Source organism: Choloepus didactylus, chromosome X, assembly GCF_015220235.1.
Source record: "Choloepus didactylus isolate mChoDid1 chromosome X, mChoDid1.pri, whole genome shotgun sequence".
Lineage (NCBI taxonomy): Eukaryota > Metazoa > Chordata > Mammalia > Pilosa > Megalonychidae > Choloepus > Choloepus didactylus.
Window position 1 is genome coordinate 45,567,597 of NC_051334.1, and position 23,590 is coordinate 45,591,186.

At 35.2% G+C, this 23,590-nt stretch overlaps 1 protein-coding gene across 13 annotated transcripts in view; it reads left to right on the forward strand.

Moving 5' to 3' along the window:
* Nucleotides 1-23,590, forward strand: part of KDM6A (lysine demethylase 6A) — a 244,651-nt gene that overhangs the window by 80,491 nt on the left and 140,570 nt on the right. For all 13 annotated transcript variants that reach the window (XR_005214496.1, XM_037821207.1, XM_037821210.1 and 10 more), the window contains exon 3: nt 10,363-10,471. Coding sequence is in view for 12 of the 13 variants with exons in the window: in XM_037821207.1 (XP_037677135.1) it covers nt 10,363-10,471 (109 nt within the window). In the remaining variant the exon portion in view is untranslated. The remainder of the gene's footprint in view (nt 1-10,362; nt 10,472-23,590) is intronic.

Here is a 23,590-nt window from a genome sequence, read left to right on the forward strand (position 1 = left end):
GACATAATCTTTTACGAAACTTGCTGAAGATTTGGTCTATGCAAGTTTGTTAAAGACAGATTTTCTTTCTGCCTTGATATTTTTGGAACTCTGAATTAATTATGTACAGCGAAATGACAGGGAGAATGATTTCTGTAAGATTGTCTCTGCCTCTAAGTAAATAATAAGCCCTGTGGAGTAGCAAGCAAATGAGGTAAGAAATAGGTAGATATAATGCCTACTACTTTATATGGGAAATCATAGGATCACTCCGGCTTTATTCACAAAAGTCATTTGGAGCTTAAATTCTGTCTCGTGCTCTCCTTCTCTCCAAATTGTAATTACCTGTTATTTTAAAGATTTTTGAAGGTTAAATCACATGCTTAATTTAAATAAGAAGGCTTTATAAATACTGTACTAGAATATACCCTATCACTACAAAGTTACATTTAGTATGCTACAGAAAAAAAAATTGAAAAATAATTTAGCTGTTTTGATACAACAGCTTCTTGTAATTTAATGTTGGTTGTCCTGAGTGTGTGTATGTATGTATGTATGCATGCATGCCTACTAATATAGAATCCATTAGTTCGTTTGACTGCATGTATCAAAGATTAAGGTTTTGGAGTTAGTAGTAAACTAGCAGCTTGTTGACAGTTGATACAGTGCAGCCTAGTTTGCTTTGTTGCAGCTGTATTTGCCCATTCTTTGCCAAAAATAGTAAGGAGAGAATATCAACAACACTAGGTAAAACGTAAGGGGGTATAATTTGGAGAATATAAACAAGGAGGGTGAAACTGTTTTAACATTTTCTGGATGTACACCACACTTTCTCTGAACTGGTATGTTACTGTCATTTACATATATATTAGCAGTAGAGTCAGTAGTGTTTTATTTCTCTGCCACAGATGACTTTTTTTTTTTAAATTTCAGATAAACGATTTTTTTTTGTATTTTTTTTTTTTATTAAATTCGGTTTTATTGAAATACATTCACACACCATACAATCATCTATGGTATACAATCCACTGTCCACAGTATAACATAGTTATGCGTTCATCACCACAATCTATCTCTGAACATTTTCCTTACATCGGAAAGAACCAGAAGAAGAATAAAAAATAAAAGTGAAAAAAGAACACCCAAATCATCCCCCCATCCCACCCCATTTGTCCTTTAGTTTTTATCCCCATTTTTCTACTCATCCATACACTAGATAAAGGGGGTGTGATCCACAAGGTCTTCACAATCACACTGTCACCCCTTGTAAGCTACATTATTATATAATTGTCTTCAGGAGTCCAGACTGCTGAGTTGGAGTTTGGTAGTTTCAGGTATTTACTTCTAGCTATTCCAATACATTAAAACCTAAGAGGTGTTATCTATATAGTGCATAAGAATGTCCACCAGAGTGACCTCTCGACTCCATTTGAAATCTCTCAGCCACTGAAACTATTTCGTCTCATTTTGCATCCCCCTTTTGGTCAAGAAGATACTCTCAGTCCCACGATGTCGGGTCCACATTCATCCCCGGGAGTCATATTCTGCATTGCCAGGGAGATTTACACCCCTGGGAGTCGGGTCCCACGTAAGGGGGAGGGCAGCGAGTTCACCTGTTGAGATGGCTCAGGTAGAGAGAGAGAGGGCCACATCTGAGCAACAAAGAGGTACTCAGGGGGAGACTCTTAGGCACCATTACATGCAAGTTTAGACTCTCCTTTGTGGTAATGAGCTTCATAAGGGCAAGTCCCATGCTCGAGGGCTCAGCACATCAAACCGCCAGTCCCAATGTTTGTGACAACATCAACACCAGTCCAGGTGAGGATGTCCAACACATCCGCACCTTCCCCCAGATCCTCGGGGCTGGGGAGGGGGAGGCTGTAAATATATTTTTTATCTGCCCAAATTACTCTGGGATGTGCCACTATTTCACTCCAGCCTATACTAACCTACCGTATCTCACTTCCTATTCAAAATTCCATGCAATTGTGGTGTTTGAACAAATCGACTGTAGAGTTGTACCATTTAGAAAATTTAGGTCCTGTACCAAATAGATATCTCTTCCCTTGGTCTCATATGGAAGTTGAAGTTTTAAAACACAATCAGTTTCAACCTTTACCCTTTGGCCTGGCTTGCCCTGGTCTTAACCAGACCTGCTTCATTCATATCACTAATTGAAGTCTGGGCTCTTTTTCAGCTTTTTTTTTTTTTTTTTGACAATGGCTGTATGCACTAATACTGACATTCATATCTGCCGAGCTCTAGCTCTGAGTTTCAGGTGTCTCAGAGATGTGCATTGTTCCAGAGACCAATCAGGTTATACGCTAGGGGATCAGCATCTCAAAGTTTAGAGATAGGCATTACAATTCAGGGATAGAGTTAACTGCTGTAAGAGCTTACAATCTAGGGACTATTACAATTATTATGTCCACGTTAGGCTATGTTCTAAGATTCAATTCTGAGTTTACACATTGTAGTTAGTCCATATTGGTGAGGCATCATCCCTCTCACCATGTTTTCTCCAACACTTTTACTCCTATATATATAGTTTCCTACAATTTTATTGAGTTATATTCACATACCATACAGTTATCCACAGTGTACAATCAGTTGTTCATGGTATCATCATAAAGTTGTACATTTATCACCACAGTCAGCACTTGAGCATACTGATTACTACAAGAAAAATTGTTTTTTTTTTAACAGTAAGAAAAAAATGATAAAAAGAAAAATAGCATGTCATACAATACAATATACTAGTAAGGACAGCAAATAACACTGCTACCAAGAATCCCATATTCCTCCCCTATATCCGCCTCTCATATACATTTAGCATTGGCATATTGCCTTTGTTACATTTAATGGAGGTATATTACAATGTTACTGTTGACCATAGACTCCAGTTTGCTTTATGTTTTTTCCTGAATACCATCCCTTTTTCAAATTTCTACATGGTTGACATTCATTTGCTTTCCCACATGCAAAAACATTTTTATATTTGTATATTTAGTAACAGTCATTGGCCACTCCAGTTTTTGCCACGTTATACAGTCCCAGTCTTTATCATCTATCTTTACCTCTGGTGTCATACATTCTCCTATCCCACCCACAGATGGCTTTTTGACAGGGGAACTTTCTGGCTTTTTATTTATGTATTTTTATTTTATTGTTGGCTGTTTTGCTTTGGTTTGCTTTTGATGTGTCTACGTGCCTGTTTTACTTTTCGATTTTTTTTTTTTTTTTTTTTGGTAGTAAAGGTGATTGCTTTTTATAATGATTTAAAATAAAGTAGGATGAGAAAATAGGGTAGAAAACATAGGCTAAGTCTTCCTGTGGGGTGTTGGGAATGGGGAGTGGAGATCTTTTGTGTTGCTTTTCTGCTTGGTGCTTGGTGTGTAAGTAGAATTAGGGAGAGGGAGCTAGTGTTTACGAGTATAAGGGGAAACAACTGATTCTGGTAGTTCTCTTTCTTGGAAATGACTTTAGGTCTCTAGGAATGACCTGAGTAGAATACCTTATTGCTGACAGGTTCTGGAGCCATACTGTTTGAATCCAGCCTCTGCTAGTTAGTGGGTTTGTGACTTGGAGCACAGGATTTACCTTCTCTGGGCCTGAGTTTTCCCATCTGTGAAGTGGGAATAATTTCCATAATAGAGCTCTCTCATGGGTAATTGTGCGGATTAAATGAATAAGTATATGTAAAGTGCTTAGAACGGTGCCTGGTACATATCAAGAGCTAAATATTGACCACCAATATTTTAATTACTAAATTATGTAGTTTGATTTCAGTAGTGTTGTTCTATAAGAATATTTTACCGTGGCAAAGCACTTTAGTTAATTTGGAAAGAATGGTACTTTAAAGTGCTGTGATAAATTCCTGAATGATGTTTAGCATTCAGCACACCCACTAAATGCATAGTAGGTCCAGAGAGGCTGAGAAATCCAAGCTGGAGACTGGTAATGCTTAATTTTTATTATACTGATTTTGTTGTGATGCAAAAGATGTATATTAGTTGAATATAGGAGAGAGGGAAATAAGGTAGAGTAAGTTTCTTGGCCTTGTAGAATTAGTATCTTCTCTAAAATGTTTGGTATGGCTGACAATTACTGGGTTTCTTTTTTCCTGCCTTGATCCCTTTTGCATATGTTGATGATGATTTCATTGGGCTGCTTTTTAAAAATTTTTTATTATTTTTTTAATGAGGGGAAGAGGGTTACATACTCATTTATCTCTTACATTCTCAGAGGGAGTCAGTTACAGGCTGCTCTGGAACTCTGCTATTCCAGGAATTTGTGCTTCTGTTTTCCTGCTCTGGCATCCTCAGCTTGTGGCTTCTTCCTTATAGTCCAAGAGAGTCCTGCTACCCAGGTGATTCTAGCAGTAGGCGGAAGAGGGGTTGAAGCAGAGCATGTCCTTTCCTGCCCTTGTACTTAAATCAGAATAACTTATATTGGCCAGAACTTAGTCACCAAGCCACACCTACAAGGATGACTGGGAAATCTGTCTTTATTCTGTGTAAACCTGTACCTAATTAAATTTAGGGTTTCTATTAGCAAAGAAAGAAGGGAGAAAGGATATCAGAAAATCTAAAATCTCTAGCAAGGCAAAGGAGAGTGTTTATATAAATATTAAATATTATAATAAAATGGGAAAAATGTATGTGTTTGTATCTGTGCAAAATAATCTTGAATATGGTAGAAAATTTTAGTATTTGTTGCTTCTGGGAAAGAGAATGGGTGACTGGGGTCAGGATTGGGAAAGAGACTTTTTGTGTATACCCTTTTGAGTTTGGAGATGTATAAATTAACTTGTCAACAATACTTAGAGAAAGAAAATGTCTGAAGTGTGATATATAAGTTCAAAAATAGATACGTCATTAAGAATCAATAATACTTTGTGTGTAACCCTCTTCCCTCATTAAAATAAAAAGTGGTATATTGCTGTTTCAAAAATGGATTAGACTCAGGTGGTTTCAACTCTTTCAAATTCCTAAGTATATTTAAGGTGTTTTAAAAACAGGTAAAGGCATTGCTGAGTACCTAGTAAAGAAAAGAATTCTCTACTGATTTATCAGGCGTATTTCTGGGAAGGATATAAACTTCAATGATGTAGGTATTTTTAGGGTTTTTTGGGAAGGATAGTATGTTTTTTTCAGAACTTTATTCTGGAAATTAAAAGCAAATAAACTATAACTTGGGAATCAAGTCAAGAAATGTCAAGAAATGTGTGCTTGTACACGGTGTGTTCGTGTTTATGTATTATATATTAATATTGTATGCTTATTTATTATGTTTCTACTCAGTGGTATTATGTTTCTACTCAGTGGTAATTGATGTGTAGGGATGAAGAAATTAGTAATTCAAAAGTAATTTAATAGATTTGAATTGGCACTACTAATGATAAAGGAAAGTTAAGAGGGTGGAAATACTGAACAGGGCCAAAACATTTAATTTTTACTTGTTAAATTTGAGATGATGTTCAGATATAAAAGTGGGAAAAATCTAGTATGTTGTTTAGAGTTAAAAAAAATTTGTACTCCTCAACATGGGGGCTTAAGAAAGACCTGAGTGGTTAGGTTTTTTTTTTTTTTCCTCCTCCCCATTTGGTTTTAAAAGCAAGAGCACTTACAAGTTTATAGTTCAAAAAAGTGACTCTTGGAGAAGGTCTTAAAGGGTCAAGTTGATCAAATGGAACCAAAGAAGGAAGAGGATTGAGAAAGGCTGGCCGGATGGAAAAAAGGATCCAGAAGAAAAAAATTACGTAGAGGGGAAAAATGATTTAAAGGAGGGAGAAACCAGTTTGCCTTCTCAGCACTTCTCAGAATTTTGATGCCTAGCAAGCAGTAGAGTGCCCAAACAAGAGTAGGTGCTCATTGGAGTGACTAGCATAATAAAGCATTTTTAATTATCCACAGATATTGTCTGTTAGTGCTTTTGACAAAAATGTTTGCATTATTTATCCCTCTTAAAATAAGCGATTTTTCTTTTCCCCCAAAATAGTAGGATGAGTAAGAATTACAACTATGATGTATTGTATTGAATGGTCTTTTATTGAGAAAGTTGTGAGCTTCCAAAACTGTGATTCTTGTATAATTCTTTCAGGGTTATACTTAGAATCTTAGAAGCCCAAGAAATCTTAAAAAACAAAAAAAAATGTATCTCAGAAATGTATGCAAAGTAAGAAGTTTTCTTTCTGTCTCCTGCTAAAATAGCTTAATAGTTTATACTTTAATTTTTTTGTAGTAATACAAGTCAAAGATGGCCCATTTAATTTTTGGCATATTTAAGTTTACCTCCTTTTTGGTTGAACTGCATTAAACCTATTAGTTAGCTATACCCATTCATTGGTTCTCATGTATAGAGCTGCCCTAAGTGTCTCCTAAGTGAATGGCTTTTTAAATATTTGAGTAGAGCTACAGCATCCCTAATGATTCTCCTCAGTTAAGCTCCTCAGTTAAAACAATTTTCATATGACATTTTCCATATCCCTCACCAACCTTGTAGCCTTCTGCATGTTATCACCTGTTAAAATGTGGTGCCCAGAATTGATGATAAAGTTAGAGTTAGTAGCTGTATTTCATGGAAGACACATTGACCTATAGTCTGCTTAAATCCCTTAATCTTTTATAAGTGGTCTGCTGACTAAATAAACCATCTTTTATTGTTGGTTTTTAAAAATTTTGGGCAGGACTGCATTCATGTTTCTGTTGTATTGAACCTAAAAGTTTTGGTTCATTTAAAACCATTTTTTGTTCACTTAAAACTATTGTATTTTAAATCTGTATTAATTTTTTCTACCATTATTATGTCATCCAGTTTCTTCATTTAATCTTTTTAAACTAAAAGAAAAATAATTTGTTTAAAAGTCGCTATATATGGCAATTCTAAAATATTAACAACATTGTCATATTTTAGCTAGGCACAGACCAATATCGTAAAAGACTTTACTTATTTTAACATATTAAAAAATAAATTAGTTACATATCCATGATCTTGAGCTCTAAACTATCTGTCCGGGTTTAGGAATAGAGGATAATGGCAATGCTACTGTTTTGGGATAACTGACTTTTCAAATAATCAAAATAAATAAAGTAGATACCAAGCACGAATCATAGTGAACGTTGTGGAAAATGGCAGTATACTGGGAGGAAGGGCATCCACTCTCTTAACTAGCTGGGAAAATCTTAGTTTACTCTCCTTTATTTTTGGTATTTAATGATTAACTGTTTATTTTCCTTCTCAGTGTTTTTTTCCCCAGTAGATGGGAAGGATTATAGTTGTATGAGCTACCGCCTTTAAACAACTGTAGGATGTAACTGGTTTTTGGTTTTTGTTTATCTCCAGTGCAAGATATTCCAATAGTTTTACAGACTTTTCATCCATAAACATAAGAAATCTTGCTTTCCTAATATTTAATTTATGGATTGAATATTCAGTTGTTTTTAAGCTTTAAAAATAATCTAGATCAGCACTGTCCAATATGGTAGCCATTAGCCACATGTGTCTAGTGGCTACTGTATTACCACAGATTATAGAACATTTTCATCATTTCAGAAAGTGGATGATGTTGATCTAGATAGAAATGATTTTCATCAGGTTTCTGACTATCCTCACACTAAAGGTAAAACCAATCCTGAGGAAGTGCATAAAAATTCTTGAATAATTTTTATAAGATGAGAAGCGGTGGTATAGGTTAATTATGAAAAATTTAGAAAATATAGAAAATGAACAAATAAAAAATTTCTGTTTCATCTGACTAGATTTTCTACTTATAACATTTGTTTTATATTTTAGTTCTTTTTCTCCATAGGTATGTACAAACACACTCTCAACTCGTTATGGGGATGATTTTACTTGTGCACATTAAAAAAAAAGAAACAATAGCAAGAATATAAAAGTAGGTCTTTTTACTAGAAATATTTTTTACTTTATATAAGTTGAGCTGAACTTTGTTCTAAATCTCAACAACTGCCTACCTATTTTCTAAGTTTATCATTAGACTTCTGACTAAAAATGATATAAAAATATTTTTTTATTCTAGATAGTTTTATGAATTAGGAGTATTGGAAATTATTCCCAGTTATTTGTTTTCCTTTAAATGCTCTTTAAAAGTTATAGTTAGTATTTGCCTGTATATAATATCAGAATTTACTTCAAACACTTCAAATAACTTCATGAAATTTCACTGAAAAATGATGATATGTAAGGTGCTTGGAAACTTTTCTGCCATTTTACTCATATTCATCTTGTTTGATATTTGGCTCTATCAGCATTAACTTTGACCTCCAGCACCAGTTTGGTAGGTGCATGCTGGACTTGTGGGGAAACAAGAAATTGTTTATCAAGCTTACGTGTATGGATAGGTGTATTGAAAATCTACCCATTCTGGTTTTTACTTGGTGTTATGTTTCATGACAGAGTTATATGTATTTTAGGTACGTTTCTTATAATGGAAGAAATGCTATAGATTATTATGGTAGGGACATCAAGGTATGGTGATAACAGAAGTATAGGATATTGACATCTTTTTGCTTAAATCATTAGAGAAAATTTCTTTGTGTTTTTATCTTGAATCCCTTTTTACCGTGGAAATCATATTTGCTTATAAATTTCATACTATTCAGCTGTAAGAAACTATCAGAGAGCAACAGGAACCGGAAGTTTCTGAATATCTTGCTAAGGTTTAAAAGACAAAGACAGTAACTACTTTAATGAGTGCTTTATTTACAGTGCCATTATTAGTTTAAAAGTCACTCATTTTATTTAGTGCAAAAATAAAAATTGTCCTACTTTAGCCCAATAATTTCTAGACTGATATTATAAAGCACTGTAATAAATTGTATTTTTGAAATCTGACCATCTGCCGGATAAGAATTATGTATGACTTAAATATAAAAGGATCTTGAAATTTCATGCCTCCAAATTATAGTAATTTCTAAGACTTCATTGTAGCATTCAGACTTTTAATTATAGAGAAGCAGAATGATTAGTTTTCAGTGATTGTGATTTGGCTTTAAGGATTGTGATTTAAGCTTTAAGGATAGTAGAGTCATCCAGAATTCATCTTGTTTAGGATAGGTTCTCTAAACTTGTTACTTATGTATGTGATTTGGATAGGTAAATTTTAGGCCATAACCTTTTGAAACTCCCCATCATAGGCTCTATATTTTACAGGAGAGGAAAAATTTAAGTGTTTGTCCCACATCTGATTTTCCTATCCCAACAAAAGCTCTTGAAGTGGTGGCGATTTTTTTTAATGATAATAGAAGTTATTCAAGTTTGTTTCTTTGTGGGCACTAAGCCTGGGAGTGTTCCTGGGAATGTACCCAGAGATTTGAGAAATCATACTCTGTTCTCTCTTTAATGATCCCAGGACACGTAACACAACAACACTGTGGAGTATTTAATTATTAGCAGGGAAGTTTGGCAAAATTGTTGGGAAGCTTGAAAAGAGTTAGAGCTTTGTTCTTATCTAAGGAGAAGGCAGAGAAACAATTAAGAACCTACTGTGTGCTAAGCACTGTGAATAAACCCTTAGGGAAGTTTTCTAATTTTAATCTTTTTGTCAGCTCTTTGTTATTAAAACTGAGGCTTAGTGAGGCTAAGTTTCCCTGAGTTACCTGTAGTTGATGACAACTGGAATTTGTAGTCAGACTATAGGACTTGCTTCTTTCCATTGTTCCAGTAAGATCTTCATTCATTTCTTCCTCCTGCATTCTCCTGGATTACAATTTTAAAAAATTGATATCCTTAAAATATATTATTTTTTTTCTCCCAGGAAAGAAAAAGTGAGAGTTGGAGTATATGTGCATGTATTGTAGTGGCAGTAAGATTAAGAATAGGGTTAGATTTGGTATGTACATCATAAGAAGAGAGAAGACAATTGAAAGGCATTATATGTGCCAAGCTAGTAAAGTTTTTTGCAAAAAGCAGTTCAGTATTAATGGTAGCTATTATTATACATCTAGAGATTCTATGAATTCTCACGTAATTCAATAAAATTCTCCCCACCTGTGGGAAAGATAGATATTATTTGTATCTGAGAGCAGTTTTGTTTATATCACTGGGGACCATGGTAATAATTTAGATATGCAACTTATGAATAAAGTTATCAGAGTGCTCCAATATTATCTTATTTGGCAAAAATTATTTCCATGTTATAGATGGGAAAAGCTCTTATTCCATAACTAGCAGCTCTAATAATAAATACTTAGGTAGGGAAGCTATTCCTTCTAAAAAGACTGCATTTGAATATCTCTAAAATAGAAGTGAAATGTATTGATTTCTTGGGTAATTGAATGGAGGATATATGAATTCTCTCAGAATAAATAGGCATTTTAGGGTTTTGTCTTTTTCTTAAATGTTTGTGTTTTTCATTTCTAGGCTGTTCGCTGCTACGAATCTCTAATCTTAAAAGCTGAAGGAAAAGTGGAGTCTGATTTCTTTTGTCAATTAGGTCACTTCAACCTCTTATTGGAAGATTATCCAAAAGGTAATTTTTTCCTCTTTTAATTACTGGTTGATTTATGTAGGTGTTTAAAGTAATTGTATTTGTTTGTACTATATCTTGTATACTTGGCTACCACTTTTACTTCTAATAAATTGTAAGCTCATGAGCATAGTTAATAATGAGAAAGAAGTGATGTAGGTAGAAATGTGAAATTTCATTAAACTCCATGTAAATCATCAATAAGATGATCATTCAGTAAAACTGATAACCACCGACATGGAATGTATTTTGTTTTGCCTAGTGAAACATTCCTGCCCTTTAAATGCCCTACCATGGTAGAAAGTGAGCCAGTTTGATATATGTATCTTTACATTTGATGCGCACTCAGCATTCTTCTTTTTATTCTTTATCCTGTCTGTAAAACTTTTCCATTTTAGCTAGAAAATACTTGAATGAAAATCTGGTCTGGTCATGTTATTATAAGTATGAGTAGTACAGAGAGATGATTACATATTAGTTTGAGCTTTGAATGAAACAAATTTTTTATTCATTTGAAATTCTTTTCCTTTTAGAAATAGGTGAGTTAAATAATTTCATTTTTTCTTATGGCCGAATAATATTCCATTGTGTGTATGGTACCATTTTTTGTCTCTCCATTCATTTGTAGATGGACACTTGGGTTGTTTCCACCTTTTGGCTATTGTGAATAATGCTGCTCTAAACATTGGTTTACAAGTGTCTGTTTGTGATGCTGTTTTCACTGTTTGTGGTGCCGTATATACCTAGAAGTGGGATTGCTGGGTCGAAGGGTGATTCCATACATAACTGTAGTTCCAATTTCTCTACATCCTTTCCAAACTTGGTATTTTCCTTTTTTTTTTTTTTTTAAAGCCACCTCTGTGGATGTGAGGTGGCATCTCATTGTTTTCTTTTTCTTTTTTTAAATTAGAGAAGTTGTACGTTTACAGAAAAACTGTGCAGAAAATACAGAGTTCTTATAGACCTTCCCCTCACACACCCAGTTTTCTCTATTATTAAACCTTACAGTAGTGTGGTACCTTTGTTACAATTAAACAATATAATTATAATTGTACTATTAACCTATTAAATGTAGACCATAGTTTACGTTAGGATTCACTATTTGTGTTCTATGATTCTATGGTCTTAAAATTTTTTTTATCTAAGTAACATATATACAACCTTAAATTTCCCCTTTTAACCACATTCAAATATGTAATTCAGTGGTGTTAATTATATCCACAATGTTGGGCTACCATCAACACCATCCATTACCCAAACTTTTCCATCACCTCAGACAGAAACTCTGTACCAATTAAGGATTAACTCGCCATTCCCTGTCTCTACCCTGGCCCCTGGTAACCTGTATCCTGGTTTCTGACTGTATGAATTTGCTTATTTAAATTATTTCATGTCAGTGAGATCATACATTATTTGCTGTTTTGTGTCTGCCTTATTTTACTCAGCACGATGTCTTCAAGGTTCATCCATGTTGTCACGTGTGTTAGAACTTTATTCCTTTTCTATGGTTGAATAATAATCCATTGTATGTATATACCATATTTTGTTTATCCATTCATCAGTTGATAGATACTTGGGTTGTTTCCATCTTTTGGCAGTTGTGAATAGTGCTCCTATGAACATCATGAAAATAATATGTTTGAGTGCTTGTTTTCATTTCTTTTGTATGTATACATAGAAGTGGGATTGCCGAGTCATATGGTAATTCTGTACTTTCTTGGTGAAGTTGTCACCGCAGCAACCGCACCATTTTAGATTCCTACTAACAGTGCTCTAGAGCTCCAGTTTCTCCCCATTCTCTCCAAATGCTTGTTTTTTTTTTTCTTTTTTCCTTTTTTTTTAGATAGTAGTCATCCATGTAGGTATGAAGTGGTTTTAATTTCTCATTGTGGTTTTAATTTACATTTCTCTAATGGCTAATGATTTTGTGCATCTTTTCATGTGCTTTTTGGCTATTTGTTTATCTTCTTTGGGTTGTCTTTTTGTTGTGGTATTGTAAAAGTTCTTTATATATCCTGGATATTAAACCCTTATCCAATATATAGTTTGAACCTATTTTCTCCCATTCTGTAGGTTGTCTTTTCACTTTCTTGATAATTTCCTTTGCACAAAAATTTTAAATTTTGAAGAAATCACATTTATCCATGTTGTTTTTTTGTTGCTGATCCTTTTGGTGTCACATCTAAGAATCACTTGCCAAATCCTAGATCATGAAGATTTGCTCCTATATTATCTTCGAAGAGTTTTATAGTTTTAGCTCTTCTGTTTAGGTCCTTGATCCATTTTGAGTTGATCTTTGTATATGGTGTGAAGTAGGGGTCTAACTTCATTCTCTTGCATGTGGATATCCAATTTTTCCAACACCAGTTTTGAAGAGTCTTTTATTTCCCCATTGCATGTACTTAGCATGCTTGTCAAAAATAATTTGGCCATAGCTGTGTGAAGTTAGGAGACATACTTCAACATGGAAGAACCTTGAAAACATTTATTCTCAGTGAAATAAGCAAGACACATAAGGATAGAATTGTTTCATATCACTTAAAAGAGATGCCTAGAAATAGCAAATTTGCAGAGATAGCATATTAGAGATTACCTGGGGAGGAGGGAAGGGGAAGTGTTTGTAAAAATAAAAAAATTAAGAAAAAATAAGTAAAATAATAAATGGTTGAAACATAACATGGGAGGGGCCAGGGGAACATCAGCAGCACAACAACGAATATATATATAGGGTACAGGGAAGGTGGCAAAGAATAGAGGATATAACTGCCTAGAGATACTTCTAGGCAGAGATGCAAGTTTTGCTAGCCATAATATTGCTACACTATTCTGCTGCTGATTTTATTGCCTGATGGAGTAAAAAATCATAAGAACTCTTTAGAAGCGAGGGTCTGCTTTTCTCAGATCTTTGTGGCACTTCCTGGCTCTTTTGGAAACCAGCTATCTATTGTTCTGCTTGTATACCAGGCAAAGTACTTGGTGTGAAACACCTGCTTACTCCTAAGTGTTTGCTGTTAGGTTAGGTAAATAGTGGTTAGGCCAAACAGGATTAAAACTCTGGCTAAACAAAAAGCTTAGCCTAAAATGGAGGTAGTTTATTTTTTATTACATGAAGGAGGTTCGCATCATTTGCTTATTGTGGTACGCTGCAGAAGGGTAAGTAAGCAAAAACAATAAATTTTGGCTATGTGAAAGACATTTTTGCACACACACAAAAAGAAAAGGTGAGTTAAATAACTAAAAATAGTCCCCCAAGATGTGCTCTTTTCACAGTACCAAGCTGCCAGCCCAAACCCTTACTTAATTACGAAGTTAAAAGCACTCCATCCTCAATACCAAGACCATTTTAATCTCTTGATGATAGTAAACATCTTGATGTGGAGTGGGTGGATGTGTTATGCTTGTTTGCAACAATTGTGTTTAGTGGGCAGAACAATTGGCAGATAGTTTCAGGGCTAGAATGAAGGGTAGTTGGTGTGTTATGTGGATGTTTTATTATGCCACTTTTGTATTAGGTCAAGTGAAAACTTCCTAATGAAAATGCAATTTTAATTTGAGACTGGCATACTCTCTAGGGTTTGCAGTTAGGCTTATTTCCCAACTCAGCTTTATTATGTATATACAGCTGCTGTACCCTTAACAGATTATATAATATCCCCGAGTTTCTGTCTTCTAATATATAAGGGTGGGTGGGTGGGTAATGTATTGATAACTCAGGGTTTTGCAGTTGTTTTGTGATTAGCAAACTGGCTTCTGTCCAATAGGATAATAGTTATTAATAATGTTTATTTATTTATTTATACTCCATTAGATATTTTAACTTTGATTAAAACTGGTAAGTTACTTTAAGGAAACCATTACACGAAATAAATATATAGAATTCTATGCTGTACCTTTTACTTGGAGAGCATACTAATTTGAGAACACGTGATCAGAGACCCAGACGTGAAAATTAGATTTACATATGGGGCTATCTGTCCTTTCTGGTTAGTAGTCATTAAACAATATGTATATGTGTTTGTGTGTGTGTATTTATATATGATATAAATTTTATTTTGAAATACTTTCAAACTTATAGGATAGTTACAAATAATGCAAACCCCTCAGATACTCAGATCAACCAATATTAACATTTTGCCACATTTGCCATATCATTCTCTTTAACTATCCATCATTCCATCTATTCATTTGTCAGTACATTTTCTGAACACTTGAGGTTCAGAAATATACATCATCTTGCTTGAACACTTAATACTGCCATGTACATTTCCTAAGAACAAGTATATTCACTTATTTAGCCATCTTAAGTGCAGTTATCAAATTCAAGAAATTTAACATTAATATAAAGCTTACAGTTTATATTCTAATTTTTTCATATGTCCCACTAATGTCCTTTTGAGCCTTTTTTCTCTGTTAATAGATCCTGTTCGATATTATGTATTACATTTATTTGTTATTATCTCTTTAGGTTCTTTTTGTTTGTTTGTTTTAAATTGTGGGAACATTTATTTGACATGAACTTTCCCATCTCAGCCACTTCCAAGCATACCGTTCAGTAGGATTAATCACATTCACAGTATTGTGGTACCTTCACCACCTTCCATTACTAAAATTTTCCCAGCTACCCAAACAGAATCCCCATACCCATTATGCATTAATTCCCATTCCCTTCCCAGCCCCCCGCAACCTGTACTCTAATTTCTGTCTCTATGAGCTTGTATATCCTCCAGTATTTTCTTTGTGGTTAGCATGGGGTTTACATTTAAAATCCTACATCTGTAACAATCCCTTGTTTTGATACTAGCTTAACTCCAATAGTGTATGAAAACTATCTTCCTATACCCCTCCGTCCCCCCACCTTCATTTAGTTCTTGTCACAAATGACGTTTACACATTATGAGTCCAAAACCACTGATTTATCATTACATTTTATGCATCTGCCTTTTAGATTCTTGTAGGAAGTAAAAGAAAAGTGGAGTTACAATCAAAAATAGAATAATACTGGCATTTATATTTATCCATGTCATTACCGTCATGGGAGATCTTTATTTTTTCATACCAGCTTTGATTTATTGTCTTATTGTTCTTTCCTTTCAAATGCAAAACTCTCTTTAGCATCTCTTGTAGGGCCAGTCTATTGGTGACAAATTCCTTCAGCTTTTATCTGGGAATGTCTTAATCTCACCCTCATTTTTGAAAGACAGTTTTGCTGGATGTACATTTCTCGGTTGGCAATTTTTTGCTTTCAGCACTTTAAACATGTAATCCCACTGCTTTCTTGCTTCCGTGATTTCTGATGAGAAATTGGCACTTAATCTTATTTAGGAGCCTTTGTATGTGACAGGTTGCTTCTCTCCTGTGGCTTTCAGAATTCTCCCTTTATCTTTGGCATACTACAGTTTGATTATGTGTCTACTTGGATTTATCCTCTTTGGAATTCATTGAGCATCTTGGGTTGTATATTTATATCTTTCTTTAAATTTGGGAAATTTTTACTCATTTCTTAGAGTATTCTCTCTGCCCCTTTCTCTCTTTCTTTTCCTTCTTGTACCCCCACAATGCATATATTGGTACACTTGATGGTGTTTCACAGTTTCCTCAGGCTCTGTTCACTTTTCTTCATTCTTTCCTCTTTCTGGTCCTCAGACTGGATGATTTCATCCAAATCTTATCCTCAGATTCATTGATTCTTCTGGCAGGTCCAAGCTGCTGTTGAACCCCTAGGGAATTTTTCATTTCTGTTATTGTGGCCTTCAGCTCTGTTTGCTTCCTTTTCCTAATTTCCATCTTTATGTTGATATTCTCTTTGTGTTTTCTCATTTTCTTTGTTTCATTTAGTTCTTTGTCCATGTTTTCCTGTAGCTTTTTGAACATTTTTGAAAAGTCTTTGTATGGGATATCCCAGTTCTGACTCCTTGTTGATGGTTTTTAATGCTTTAATCTCTGCCTAGGACATTGCTTCCTGTTTCTTTTCATGCTTTGTAATCTTTTGTTGTGCTACCTAGACATTTTGATATTTTAATATGTTTTTGCTGGAGTTCAGACTTGGAAGCACATGTTCCTTAAGCTTGTATCCAGCTAGTGTTATCACAGAGCTTTCCTGAATGCCAGGAACTAACAAATAAAAAGGAGGAATAAAAGAAAACATCTCTCCCATTCGTTGCAGAATACCTGGAGTGGTACCGCCCTTTAGAGTTTATCCATACACTGAGTTTAGAGAATAACTCCAGGACAAAGCATAGGGGCCTCTCTTGTCCTTTCTGTACCTTGCTCTCTGTGTGTTGGGTGTGTGTGTGTATTTAACTTTTTAAAACTTTGTTTATGAATTTAGCTACATTTTGCATTTGTAAAGTGTTTACCCATGAAGGGAATGAAGACTCCTTGGACCTTTGCTTCAGGGGTGTTTTTGTTTTTTGGAGAATGGGTACAGGTGTGTGGCAACTAAGCAATGTTGACACACTGGCTGTCAGGAGTTACGCAGTTGGGAGGGAGAAGAGAAGGATTACCTAAGGATTTACATCCTTGAAAAGATGCTGTTGCTATTCAAACAAAAGTTTGTGATTCTTTTAAGAATTTGCTCTTTGTTTATAACTTATAACTTCCTTCATTTAGCTATTCCTTCGGAATTAATTTGTATAGTATATATGTTTCCTGTACAATAGAAATTTACTTTGTGTTGAAATAAAAATCAGAATACAAACATAAACTGGTGACTACAGAATGGAAAACTAAAAACTAGTAAATTTTTGCATATGTCTAGGATGATATATTTTCATTACATTTACAGGTTTGGCACTCCAAAACTTTTCTCTATATAACTTCTATTTAAATGTATTTATTGTTTTCAAACTGATTTAAAAAAAATTCACTAGTACCTCTATCCCTCCCATCCCAGTTTGGGAATCACTGATTCAGTTTCAGTCTACTCAAGGCATAGAATTAGAAAATGCAAATGAGAAGTACCTGAGGAACCAAAATAGTGACCATAAACCAGCTTGTCAGAAACCAGTGTGTCCAAATCCAAGAGGAATTACTCTTCCTCACGCCTTTGGTTTATAGAATTGATAAGACAGGTTAGACACCCTGTGGGAAAACACATTGAAGGAATGTGAAGAGGAAAAAAACCTATTTGGAGTCTCTTATAGTAAGCAAATTGTAAGGTAATAAGGGCCTGAAGACAATATTATTTTAATAATGACAGAGAAGTGGTAAATCTGAGATTTCAGTAGATGCATTAGTCTGACTTGAAGACCTCAGTGAAGTAGGAGTAAAAGGATTGTTTCTCTGCTTTTCTGACTTCCTGTCTGCTTGCCTATATAATCTTAAATCATTTCAAACCTGAGGAGAAAGGGAAGCATGAGAACAAAGGTCTATTGTGAATGCTGACCAGAGGGATTTTCAAATGGTAATATTCATTAATACTACATCTAAGCAAAGTTGTGTTCTAAGTAACCATACATTTGAGAAGGGTGAAAGGTGCTAGAGAGCTATGTACATCAGTATTGTTGTACAAATAAAAGTGTTAATATGAACTCTCTGAGTTATCATATATCCCAAAGTATAAAGGCAACTTTTCAGTTTAGACTCAGAAGAAAACAAATCTATTGACATAATAATCTTAGGTAGCCATAACTGGTTCTGGCCTAAAGATGACAGTGCCACTAACAGATTCATTTGTTTGTCCTTCCTTCCCTTCTTCTCCTCCCACCCATAGACTCAACCCCTAGCAGCTAACCTACTGCTTACAGTGTTACATACTGGTCCAGGCTAACCTCTGTGGATGAAGAGAGAAATGCTGAGTTCTGCCTGCAGTTAGTACATACTCTAGTACAGGAGTAGAGATTTAAGTTTAAGTCTTTTCCTTCCTTCCATTTCTGTTGCACCTAATTCTGAGAATTCTGAAGAAAAGGTGTCCCTTTTCCTGGCAAAGCTTTCGTCTTTTACCTACTTTGTTGTTTTCTTTCTACCCCTGTGCTGTGTGCCATGGATTTGACCTCAGGTTACCTTTCTTTCTTCCTTCCCCTTCCCCTTCTCCTTCTTCCCATTTTACAGAGCCATAATATTTTTTAAAATCTCTCACCTTCTAAGCCTTTATCTTGACCCTGTGTATTCCCTCAGATTACTTCTCTAGATCTCTCCTTAAGTTTCAGCTAGTTATAATGTGTGGCTTTGGACTTCCTTTTTATTCAAGTATGCATTACTCTTTTACTGAAAAACTTTTTAGGCTGTTTGTGACTTGTAAGGAAATAACTTGGATTAAGTGACTTGATATCATGGTCTCTTTGTTAGAAGTGGTGAGGCCAGAATTAGAACCCAGGTCTCCCTAAAGTTACTTCTGTGTCTATGATATCTTGCTGCCTCTCTGGTGGCTCCCATTTGATATTGATCACCCCCTACTTTTAACAAAAATTGCATTTATTTTAACATTTACACAAATAATGTGTTCATTGTTTTAAAAAACATATTAGAATACATATAAACGTAACAGGGAAACAGGGTGTGTTTGTTCTACATTTTACTGTATTTACCTTGGTGCTAAACACTTAAACTTCAATATTACTTGAATGCATGAATGACCCGTTGGTATTTTATCTTCTAGAGGCAAATCTTAACATTTTGATGTGAGAGACTTTCCTGTTGCTATTATAAATATTTACATCATTTAAAAGTTGAATTAAACTGTTACTCTTTCCATCTCAAAAACACACTTTTACACCTTTTCACTTTCTTTCATTGTATTGTGTCATAAAGGTTGAACAGTTGGACATTTGGGCTCCTTTTTTTTTGCTATTAACATAATCACTATGTTGTCTATCCTTGTAGCCAAATCTTTACACACATCCATGATTATATTCTTAAAAGGAATACCTTGGAGGTTGTGCCGGTTTGTGTGTATTGTGTCCCCCAGAAAAAGCCATGTTCTTTGATGCAGTCTTGTGAGGGCAGACATGTTAGTGGAGATTAAGTTGGAATGTTTGGATTAGGTTGTTTCCATGGAAATGCGCCCCACCCAACTGTGGGTGATAACTCTGATTGGATAGTTTCCACGGAGGTGTGGCCCCACCCATTCAGCCTGGGCCTTGGTTAGTTTGCTGGAGCACTACATAAGCTCAGACAGAAGGAGCGAGCTTGCTACAGCCAAGAGGGACACTTTGAAGAATGCACAGGAGCTGTGAGAGGAAGTGCAGTTTAAAATGACATTTTGGAGACAGCCTTTGAAACAGACTTTTGGTCTGGAGAAGCTAAGAGAGGACAAATGCCCCAAGAGCAACTTAGTGACATTTCGGAGAGAAGCTGAAGCCTAGAGAGGAACGTCCTGAGAGAAAGCCATTTTGAAACCAGAACTCCGGAGCAGGCACCAGCCATGTGCCTCCCCAGCTAACAGAGGTTTTCTGGACACTGTTGGCCATCCTCCAGTGAAGGTACCCTTTGTTGATGGACACTTTATGACCTTAAGACTGTAACTTTGTAACCAAATAAACCCCCCTTTATAAAAGCCAATCCATTTCTGGTGTTTTGCATTCTGGCAGCAGTAGCAAACTAGAACACGGGATATCTTGTTTTTCCTCATCTTGGGTATTCTCATGACCTCTCTGATTTGTTAGATCTCCTGCTTCCTATATAAACCATGTCTTCTTCTTTCTATGTACATACTCATCTTTTTAGAGGAACATGTTCTTCAGTATCTTCTTGAGGAAGGGTACCTGGGAGATAAATTTATTTTGAGGCTTTGCATATCTGAAAATAACTTTATTCTACTCTCCTGATTGATAGATTGGGTGAATATATAATTCTGTGTTGGAAATCATTTTCCTTCAGAAATTTGAAAGTATTTTTCCATTGCCTTTTTTCTAGAACGTTCATCCATTTATTATAGAACATTTCAAACAACTCTTATCTTTCTCTTTTCAGAATTTTTCTGGAATTATTTCTTGAATTTTCTTCTTTCCTTTATCTTTCTTATTTTATTATATTATTCTTTCTCTTTATATTATTCTTTCTCTTTCTGATAAAGAGAAAGAATTATATTATTCTTTCTCTTTATCAAGCTCTGTTATTGATATGTTAGACTTTTAGGACCAGTTCTCTAATTTTCTCCTATTTTCTTTTTTTTTTTCATTTTTGAGAGATTTCTCCAACTTTTCGTTCTAACCCTTCCATTGAATTATTAATTTCTCCTAGTATATTTTGTTCTGAATTTTATTTTTTCCTAGAAGGTCCTATTTGTGCCCCTCCTCCAATGGAGGCAGTCTTCCCTTATTTTAGGACAAGAGTAGCAATAAGTTGTTGTTCTCTTTTTATTTTTTTTATTGAGATTGTTCACATACCATACAGTTATCTAAAGATCCAAAGTATACAGTCAGTTGCCCATGGTACCATCATACAGCTGTGAATCCATCACCACAATTATTTTTTTCCTCCAATTTTTAGAACGTTTTCATTACTCCAGAAAAGAAATAAAGACAAAAAAAGGAAATGCAAATCCTCCCATACCCCTAACCACCCCCCCTCCATTGTTGATTCATAGTTTTGGTATAGTACATTTGTTACTGTTGATGAAAGAATGTTAAAATACTAACTGTAGCATATAGTTTGTAATAGGTATATTTTTTCCTATATGCCCCTCTGTTATTAACTTCTAGTTATAGTGTCATACATTTGTTCTAGTTTATGAGAGCGATTTCTAATATTTGTGCAGTTAATCACTGACATTGTCCACCACAAGATTCACTGTTCTATACATTCCCATCTTTTAACCTCCAACTTTCCTTCTGGTGACATACGTGACTGAGCTTACCCTTTCTACCACATTCACAGACCATTCAGCACTGTTAGTTGTTCTCACAATGTGCTACCATCACCTCTGTCCATTTCCAAACGTTTAAGTTCACCCTAGTTGAACATTCTGCTCATAATAAGCAACTGCTCCCCTTCTTTAGCCTTGTTCTATATCCTGGTAACTTATATTTCATGTCTATGAGTTTACGTATTATAATTAGTTCATATCAGTGAGACCCTGCAATATTTGTCCTTATGTGTCTGTCTTATTTCACTCCATATAGGGCCCTCAAGGTTTCTTCATCAACCCATTTTTTTTTTTAAGACAGTTTTGTTCACACAGCATACATTCCATCCTAAGTAAACAATTGATGGTTCCCTGTATAGTCAAGTATTATGTATTCACCACCATGGGCACTGTCTACAGAAGGACCTCTCCATTTCTTCCATGAAGAAGGAGGAAGAGTCAAAGAAGGTAGAGAGACAAAAGGAAAAGAAAAAAGAAAAAAAAAGAAAAAGGAAAAAGAAAAAAAAAAACACAAGACAGCTAGGAAGCAACAAAAGGAAAGATAGCATTAAACTAAAGCAGAATAAAGAGTCAGACAGCATCACCAATGCCAAGAGTCCCATACTCTTCACCTATGTCCCCCCCCCCATATGCATTTAGCTTTGGTATATTGCCTTTGTTATATTAAAGGAAGCAGCATAAAATGTTTCTGTTAACTTGAGTCTCTAGTTTGCATTGATTGTACTCCTCCCCCAATCCCACCCCATTTTTAATACCTTGCAATGTTGACATTCATTTGTTTTACCTCCTATAAAAACATATTTGTACTTTTTATCACAATCGTTGAGCACCCTTGGTTTCACTGAGTTATACAGTCCCAGTCTTTATCTTTCCTCTTTCTTTCTGGTGTCTCACATGCTCCTAACCTTCCTCTTTCAACCATACTCACCGTCATCTTTGTTCAGTGTATTTATATTGCTGTGCTACTGTCTCCCAAAATTGTTTTCCAAACCTCTCACTCCTGTCTTTTTCTTTCTGTCTGTAGTGCTCCCTTTAGTGTTTCCTGTAGAGCAGGTATCTTGTTCACAAACTCTCTCATTGTCTGTTTGTCAGAGAATATTTTAAGCTCTCCCTTATATTTGAAGGACAGTTTTGCCGAATATAGGATTCTTGATTGGTGGTTTTTCTCTTTCAGTATCTTAAATATATCACCCCACTTCCTTCTTGTCTCCATGGTTTCTATTGAGAAATCTGAACATAATCTTATCAAGCTTCTTTTCTATGTGGTGGATCGCTTTTCTCTTGCTGCTTTCAGGATTCTCTCTTCGTCTTTGATGTTTGATAATCTGATTATTAAGTGTCTTGGCGTAAGCCTTTTCAGATCTATTCTGTTTGGGGTATGCTGCGCTTCTTGGATCCGTAATTAATTTTATGTCTTTCATAAGAGATGGGAAATTTTCATTGATTATTTCCTCTATTATTGCTTCTGCTCCCTTTCCCTTCTCTTCTCCTTCTGGGACACACATGACACGTACATTCCTGTGTTTCATTTTGTCATTCAGTTCCTGGAGACATTCCTCATATTTTTCCATTCTTTTCTCTATCTGTTCTTTTGTGCGTAGGCTTTCAGGTGCCTTGTTCTCTAGTTCCTGAGTGTTTTCTTCTGCCTCTTGGGATCTGCTGTTGTATGTTTCCATTGTGTCTTTCATCTCTTGTGTTGTGCCTTTCATTTCCATAGATTCTGCTAGTTGTTTTTTTTTTTAACTTTCAATTTCTACCTTATGTACGCCCAGTGTTTTCATTATACACTTCATCTCTTTTGCCATATCTTCCCTAAACTTTTTGAATTGATTTAATATTAGTTGTTTCAATTCCTGTATCTCAGTTGAAGTGTAAGTTTGTTCCTTTGACTGGGCCATAACTTCATTTTTCTTAGTGTGGGTTGTAGTTTTCTATTGTCTAGGCATCTGGTTTCCTTGGTTACCCCAATCAGGTTTTTCCAGACCAGAATGGGCTCAGGTCTTAGAAGGAGGGAATAGTATCTGGTTTCCCTGAGGGTGTCTTAGAAGATTGGTACACCCTGTGAGGCCTTAAGTCACTGTGCTTTTCCGCCCAACAGGTAGCACCTGTCAGCCTGTAGCTCCAGACTGGTGTAAGAAGCTGTGGCCTGTGGCTGTTTTCCCTCAGGCTCTGTGGTCTGGTTATGAATGGAAGGCAGGTAGTAGAGCTTGGCACCACCTTCTTCCTCTTAGGGAAGATACACCTCCTAGGGAGAGGTCATTTACATTTGAATAGTCTCTGCCTGTGTTATCTGTACCCTTGTCTGGATCAGAGCAGTG